Source organism: Syngnathus typhle, linkage group LG2 (genome assembly GCF_033458585.1).
Source record: "Syngnathus typhle isolate RoL2023-S1 ecotype Sweden linkage group LG2, RoL_Styp_1.0, whole genome shotgun sequence".
NCBI classification, from domain to species: Eukaryota; Metazoa; Chordata; class Actinopteri; order Syngnathiformes; family Syngnathidae; genus Syngnathus; species Syngnathus typhle.
Window position 1 is genome coordinate 15323033 of NC_083739.1, and position 8353 is coordinate 15331385.

General features: G+C 42.8%; 1 protein-coding gene across 2 annotated transcripts; it reads left to right on the forward strand.

Annotated features, from left to right (window-relative positions):
* The first annotated feature begins 2182 nt into the window (after positions 1 to 2182).
* On the forward strand, positions 2183 to 6522 carry zfp64 (zinc finger protein 64 homolog (mouse)). Of its 2 annotated transcripts, XM_061264449.1 has the most exons (7): positions 2183 to 2420; positions 2513 to 2674; positions 3174 to 3308; positions 3539 to 3601; positions 3677 to 3928; positions 4344 to 5032; positions 5124 to 5295. In XM_061264449.1, exons 1-7 carry the CDS (start codon positions 2375 to 2377, stop codon positions 5142 to 5144), a joined length of 1368 nt encoding a protein of 455 aa, XP_061120433.1. In that variant the 5' UTR covers positions 2183 to 2374; the 3' UTR covers positions 5145 to 5295. The 2 variants fall into 2 exon arrangements, with proteins under 2 accessions (XP_061120433.1, XP_061120426.1); XM_061264442.1 differs by having other exon boundaries at positions 4344 to 6522.
* Positions 6523 to 8353: the final 1831 nt, after the last annotated feature.

The following is an 8353-nucleotide window of genomic DNA, read 5'->3' on the forward strand; positions in this document are numbered from 1 at the left end:
AGGAGGAGGAGGAGGGAGGGGGCTGAAAAAGACACTTGGAGGCATCAGTGGATGTTGGGAGAGTGGTGGATGTTGTTGGGGTGCCCTCAGGTGGAGGCCAGGTATAATTGCTGTTGACATTCCTACAAGTCATTGTGCAAATAGCATGTGTCGCTCCAGTGTAGCAGCAGACTGTGATGCTCGATGACAGCCTGGAGCCATTAAGCAAGTGTAAGCAACTGGCACAACTCCATTGGAGAAAATCATGTGACAGCGGACACACACACACGCATTCATTAAATTCAGGTGACACACTGGTGCACTGGTTAGCACACCCGCCTCACAGTTCAGAGGTGTGGGGTTCGATCCCGGTTCCGGCCTCCCTGTGTAGAGTTTGTATGTTCTCCCCGTGCCTGCGTGGGTGTCCTCGCACATTCCAAAGACAGGCTGAGTGAACGCTCCAAAATTGTCCATAGCTGTGAATGCGAGTGGTCGTGTGTGCCCTGCACTTTGCTTGCGACCAGCTTAGGGATCCCCTACCTACTGCCCAAAGTCAGCTGGCATAGGCTCCAGCGACCCTCATGAATGGTTCGAAAGATGAATGAATGAATAATAAAGTCACAATCAATGTATTACGGACTTGGCCTCCATGCCTGACAAATGTCACGAGTTCTTCCTAATGAGCTCGTCTGTGGGTCATTTGTACGTTGCATGTAAATGTGCTCTTTTGATGCCCATATATCCACAGCAGATTTATGTGCATGTGATTTGCACACTGTTCACTCAGCCTCGGGTAATTATTTATTTGCTTAACCGTCTTGGCCTCTTTTACACTGTGTCATCTAGTTTGGTCCGCCAAACTGTAATTGTTCTGATTGACGCGATGTTGTGTTGCTAAGCATGCATCCGTTGTCATGCACGATACGAGACAAATCAGAGTTGTCGAAAGGCTCTGCGTCTGTCTCCACACATCATTTATGTGATTGTGCGAGTGTGTGTGTGCATGCACTTGCTGTTTGCCTCATGGATTTTGCTGTTTCAGCAGGGTGGGAATCAGGCCAAAGTCTTGAGCCTCCCAGTAGCAATGAGCCAGTTAAGGAGCTGCCAGTGAAAATGGCGCCGCGCGTCAGTCACGTTCACGGCTTATTCACAGCAGCGGCGCATAAAGAGGCTTTTCTCATTCACTCGGCCCAACAAGCCACTAAATTGCCCACACTTGAAAGACTGTGTGTGAGCGTGTAAGTGCTCTGTAAGAGCAGCTACACATGAAATATGAGCTCGTTGGAGTTAGCCGTGTCCATGCTAAATCTCAGGGCCATGAGCCGTACATGGACGATGTCGCCATCAGTAGTCGTTGGTGCCATTGTCAACTGGACACAGAATTTACTTAACATAGCAAAGACTCCTGGTGATCCTTACAAACATCACCAGCCTCATTGCGGACTGTATATCCAAACACCTGCTCTGTGCAGCATTTAAGTAATATAGGTAGTCAAACTGTCATTTGTTTCGTCAGTGTTACTATATTGTTTTTGTAGTGTATCATTATAAAAACAAGAACACATTTATTTGGTCCATTCTTTGCTTACAACACAAATAATCTGCTTCCATTTTTGTTGTTGATTTTAACATGCTTTAAAAATATCTCGCCTTGATTATAAATAGAAAGAATATAATAGGTATGGATAAAGGCTGCATAGGCTGATCCCGCTAACATTTTATATCATTCATGTGTTTCTTCATGAATATATTCGTTTATATTTAAATGTCAATAACCCTTTACATACTGCAAATGATTAATCCTATCCTTTTATTTCACTGTTACATTGCTTGTGTAATGAGTATAATAGTATTGTAAATAGTATTGTTTGCTATTATATCTAAATTGCTTGATATTGAAGAATTTTAATTGATATTTGATATTAAAAAAATATGTTGTCATCAAAATATCCACATACAGTAAGTACAAATTACTCAATGACCATTCTATATTGTTATTCTAAAATAGCATGCAAAATTGGGCTTTGTGTAATGTAACGGTAAGTTTTCATATTCCATTAAGATTAGTCAACTTTAATCAAATTGAAATGCTTAAAAAAGTGGCGGAGATGGTCCTCAAAACAGGCTACCTTAAATAACCTATTGCGCATGACGTCACCGTGCGCGACCCTCGCGACTTCTTTACGCATGCGTGTCCCATAAGGCCGTAAACCCGGTGCAGCATGTCGTGAAATACAACCGAGACGACAGTGTTTCTTCCGTACACTGTTTATGTTTATTTCACCCAATACTGTTAATTGTGATCTCGTTTTAGCACCATGACGACAGAAGTGGTTGCGTTGTGGTGAACGCACTTTATCAAACGCGTTTGCTTCGCCAGCCAAAAGATGACTTCATGTGTTGTAAAATAAACTCGACAATGGCAACATACGACGCAGAAGGTAGGGAAAAACACCGTCAACTTTGTCGAATGTTCACTCAACATGTTGCATGTTTGAGACATTTGTGTCAAAACGAGCCTGCCCTCTTTAAGGACATTCTGTGGTGGTGGAAGTGAGCCCTGATATCCACATTTGTGGATTCTGCAAGCAGCAATATAACAACTTCGAAGTGTTTCTGGCCCACAAGCAGAGTGGATGTTCACTACCCACGCATGACACCCCATCCACGGCTACAGAAGCTTCCGCTCTTCCAGGTGAGGTCTCTTTTTTTTTTTTTTTTTGCTCCCTGTGTTTTGTCGCTGCTCTTTATGTCCTCATGTTATTTCTCCTGAGCCATGTCCTCAAGTCATTTCTTTCCGCCCCCTTCCGGTAAATTTCCATGGGAATCTCAAGAAGTTCTAAAATATTTAAACTACAATTGAACATGAGTCTTGTTTCAACAGATTTATTTGTAAGTAAAACTTTATCAAGTTCAAGATTCCAACAAAAAAAGTATTTGTTGTTGAATGAAAACATCCATATCTCTGTGATTCTGCACATTAACAGAAATACACCTTCCAAGTCTGAAAATTAACAACATTGAGTCTAACTTAGTCAAGTCACGTGACTCGAGCCCTCCACATCTACTATGTTGTCATCTTGTCTATAGATGCTCTCATCTTTCCCTTTTGCATTGTTTACTACTTATTCTTCTCATCATCATCCCGTGTTCTCCTTCTAGTTTTCAGTAATGTCTCATTTCCCCCCTCTCAGGTATAGAGGTAGTTTTAGAAGAGACCTTTCAGACGTGTGTCCTGAGAGGGGTTAAGAAGATCCTGACCAAACCGCAAAAGACCAAAAAGCTAAAAGGCGCACTCTCATCCAAGAGATACAGCTGTTGTTTCTCAGGTTAGTGACGTCTTATTCCAGCAGAACAAAGCGCAATTGTCACAAAGTATATTACTACTTTCAATCATGTGAAAATTGCCATAGCCCTTGAAAAAATCATATTTACCTGAAAGCATGCAGTGTTCAAAGTACGTTTGATTTGGTATGTCTTAAATCCGATACCGTACTGTGCAATTTTTTTGCTTAGAATCATGCGTGCGCACTCGCAAACCCTGTTTTCTTTGCTTTAGGCTGCACCTTTAAGACACAGTATGGCCAAAAAGACATGGAACGGCACCTTAAAACGCACACTGGTAGGTTCCTGCCTCATATTCAGACTCCTTTTAGATGTTAGTGAGAAGCCATCCTTTCTCGATCTGCCCTGTCAGGTGAGAAGCCGTTCGAGTGCGACTTGTGCCACAAGCGCTTCAGCCGGCGGGACAAGCTCAACATGCACAGCCGCTCGCACACGGGCGAGAAGCCACACAAGTGCAAACTGTGCCCGTATGCGGCGGCCGACAGCAGCAGCCTGAAGAAGCACTTGCGAATCCACTACGACGAGCGGCCCTTCAAGTGCCAGATCTGTCCCTACGCCAGCCGTAACTCCAGCCAGCTCACCGTACACCTGCGCTCGCACACCGGTAGGTGGACGCCTGTCTCGAGCGTACATTTGGTCCTAATGTGGTAGAATTTGCATGTGTGTCTCCAACACATTCAGATAACACAAACGCAAATCTATCATCTTGTTGTATGCACAGGATATTTGTAGTCGTAAATAAAGAATTTTTGAATCTGTTAAGTGAAATTTTCTCATTTTTGGCACACACACGGACCAACAGTGTTTACAGTGGTTGGAGTCACTACACAAGGCCATGCTGTATGCCTTCTTCCTGTTGAGATTGTTGTGACCAATAAGAGAAGAGAGCATGGTCACATGGTTTGATTGCTTGTGATTTCTCTATTCACTTCGGACCGTACAAGAGCAACTGCAGTTGTGAGAGCGCCCGTTTGACAGCTTGTGTGGTGTTTTTTGGGGTTTTTTTTTTCCCCCTCAAGGAGATGCACCCTTCCAGTGCCAGCAGTGTGACGCCAAGTTCAAGATCAACTCCGACTTAAAGAGACACATTCGGGTCCACTCGGGAGAGAAGCCTTACAAGTGTGACCTGTGCGAGTACCGCTGCGCCATGAAAGGTAACCTCAAGTCTCACGTTCAGATCAAGCACGGCACCGAGAACGCCTTCCACTGCGCCCATTGCGAGTTTACGTGCGCCAACAAGATGGCGCTGCGGCAACACTCGCGCCAGCACCGCCCCGTTCAGCCCATTCAGTGCCCAAAGTGCACGTACTCCTGCGCCAGTCGCGGGGCGCTCAAAGTCCACGAGAGGATCCACTCTGAGGAGCGTCCCTTTAAGTGCGACTCGTGCGACTATGCCTCCAAGCAGCGCAGCAACTTGGTCATCCATAACAAGAGGTTCCACTCGAACGCACCCGAGAAGGGGGGAGGCGGAAAAAGAGTGGGCGACGACCCCCCGAAACCCATCAGCTCTCGTTACCGAGCCAAGTTGGACGCCACTCGAGCCTTCAGCTGTGACTTGTGCAGCGCTTCGTTTGTGAGGGAAGACTCACTGAGGAGTCACAGGAAGCAGCACAAAGAGGCACAAATTCCTCTGCAGGCGCAAGTGAGCACCTCGCTCGCCCCCGCGACCTCACCGGGCGACAGCACTCAGCTGGACGTCCCGTTTCAGGTAGACTCGTTGGCCCCTTACAATAGCACACAGCTGAAAATTATTGTGTCTTCTGCGGAGAGTCCCAGTAAGATGATTCTGTTGAGTCCAGAACACCAGGACATGGTGGTGAACTCCATGATCCAGCAGGTCAATCTGCTGGGACCTGTGCAACCACCCGGGTTACCCCAAAACGCAGAGGCCACCTTTGTACCCCAGACGGTCCTCTTGACACCACTCCTCCCTGCCGAAGACACCAACAGCCCTCTGCAGCAAACGCTGGTCCACTCGACAATGGGCGCTCAGGACAACAGCGTCGTCCCTCAAACTTTCATCACCACTTGCACTGAACTGGAGGACTTGAGCGCCTTGGTCCAAGAGGGCGGCGCAGAGGTGACAGTCGTGACGGAAGGGAATACCGACACGGTGACCTCAAAGAGTCCGATCGCAGAACCCACTGCAGGTCCGGGGGATGGTCGAGGGCAGTGCCTTAGCATGTGAGCGGCTCAGTGAAACTTTTTAAATAGACATTTACTGCAACATAAGCTACTTTCCCTGGATTTAACTTTTTAAGGGTCTGCTGTTCATTTTAGCCGTGTACTTATCATGACGCTAGATATCAAATTATTGTTTCTTCTTCTTGTTAGAATCTAGACTGTTGAATTGATAAAGTGATGCTGCGAAAATAGAATTTGGACTCATGTACTCTCATAAGCAGATGTGGGGAACATGCAGCATGTGGGCCACTTCAGGGCTATGAGTATAGAACGCTGTTTGAGCAGTTCTTCCACATCATCTCAATTTCCTAACGGACTGTTTGTCCTCACCAAGATAAATTCTAATTCCGCACTACCTTTTAATAGTTAGACAAAGCAATTTGTCTGTATTATCGGTACGACGTGTTCCAAATGAATGCTAATGACATTTTGTCCGATTTTTATTAATCGTTTACGCAAATGCAACTCAGCATCATTTTCTAGTCATCTGTTAGAGATTAAGTCAAAATTCTTTTAACAGACTTTCCAAAAACGTTCTCATTGGGAGCTTTGTTTACCTTAGGGGTACTCCAAGGTTTATGAATAATTTCCATCTTGACTAGATAAGATGGATATGGATGCTGAGAAATGCTCGAAACTACTTTCCAAATGTGTTAATGTGGCCTAAAGTGCAATTCCAAAATCGCAAAATATCTTTTTTTCCCCGTTTTCTTTTTCTTTTTTTTTTTCTTTCATAAATTTTGCGTGGATATCGGGGCGCCTCTCCCCTTGAGCTAGAAAGACGACTGAATCAGCTGGACTGCAGTTCCTCACATTATCCACAAAAAGGCAGCAGATAGGTATGATACAAGCGTTCAACTTTTTTTTTTTTTTAAACCTTCAGTTTGACTCCATTCATGTCCTTTTCATGGTGGATCTTGCAAATAGAAAATCTAAACGCTTGCCAAGGTCTTTCTTAAAAGCTGTTTCTCTCCACGGATTGATTTTTCAATAAAGTGCTGCTCTTCAAGCCTCTATCATCTGGCCTGTTGTTCTTCTCTTCACTTCAGCACTTAGTTTTTTTTTTTCTTTTTTAAGTGAAGGTTGCGCTTGACCATTCATTGATTTTCCTTTTTCAATTTTTTTCCTTTTTTTGTTCCTCTCTGTCTAAATCCCGTAGTTGTAGTGGAAGATGCTTTGTGGGCACCAGGAACTTGCGACTCAGTTTGAACAATCAAAAGAATAAGAAGATCAACCATGGTATTTTGAATTGTCAAAATGTTACATAAAACAATGTGCGTACAGTTAAAGGTTTGACAATTTTGTGATGACAACAGTGTTTGAAATTATAGTTATTGCAGCACATTGCCATCTGCCTCAAATTTCGGAGGTCAATGTTTGAGACTATTCTGGCCTTTCTGTGTTGAGGTTCCTGTGCAAGTTCTCCCCGTACTCGTGTTCGGCTTCCTCCCACATCCCCTAAATGTGTATTTTGGGTTCATGATTGAGGACTAAATTAGATGTGAACAAAGAAAAACGTCTCATTGGATAACTGGATGATTTTGTGTAAATAATCATACAAAATTAGTCATGAACATTTTTAGTATACATTTGAAGCATTTTATCAATTTGAATGACCAATTGGTTTATTTGTACTTACATTGAATAAATAGTCATACAGGTATTTTCCATACGTCTTGAGCACAAACATTTATTGAATCAAAAGGGTCACCAACATGCTCCCCACGGTCACCGGATTGTGCCCAAGGTCCACTTGAGTTACCTGCAGGTGTTTTCTTAAAGTAGCTCACCAGTGAATGGCACAATGTGATTTCTTAATGCTGTAAAACACTTTGAGATTTATTGAAATTGCTATGTTGTTGAATTGTTTAATTGTCATTTAGAAGTGTGCATAAAATTGGATGCTCTACACATGGCTACCCAAGAAGTTGCTCTCAGTTTCAAAATGTTTGGTGAGCCTTACTTTTGTGTATGTATTCTATTTGTTCCTCAGATGCTTCTGCCATCTTGTAAGGCACCAAGGGTCTTATTTTGCCCTACACTACAGGGGTGTCAAACTCATTTTTGTCGCAGGCCTCATAGTTTCCCTCGGAGGGCCATTATGACTGTCAATATACATCCCAAATAGGCTACACAACAAAGTGATGAATAACTAGTTTTGAAATCAGAGACTAGTAAAAACTGTTCAAATGGTTCAAAAAGATAAATAGTAATAAAAAAATGCTAGCAATATCTAGACTACTTATTACACTGTACAATGGGATAAAAGTAGTGATGGGAAAATAAAGCTTCAAATTTGCTTCATGAACCAGTTGTTGTATTTTTGGACTCCTCTAGATGGCACTGTTGGTTTTAATAGATGGGTTTAAGAAATGTCAAGTCAGTGTACTTTCAGAGTTCCATCTAGAGGAGTCCAAAAAATACAACTGGTTCAAGAGTTTCCCATCAGTAGATAAAACCCGAGCCTTAACCAGAAACGTATTCGGTGATCTATGGTAATATTTATTGTCCCTTGGTCAGTATTTACATTTTTTATGTTGTTTTTGATCTCATTTGATTGTGTCTATTCCAGATGAATCTTTGTTTGATTGATCGTTTATTTTGACATTTCTGTTCAACGGAAGAATTTTGTTCAGGAATCAAAGAAAGCTTTCAATTGAAACAAACTCAATGTTTGATTTTACATTTATTACAATATTTAAGTAAGATTTGAGATTGAAGCAAAAATCCGTACCAAAGAAATATATAATTGACAAATATGAGTTTTAAAATTGTAAATATTTAGCTCTAATAAATAACAAAGCAAACTGTATGGCCAACCGAGTCATGGTCACCAATACGTCAG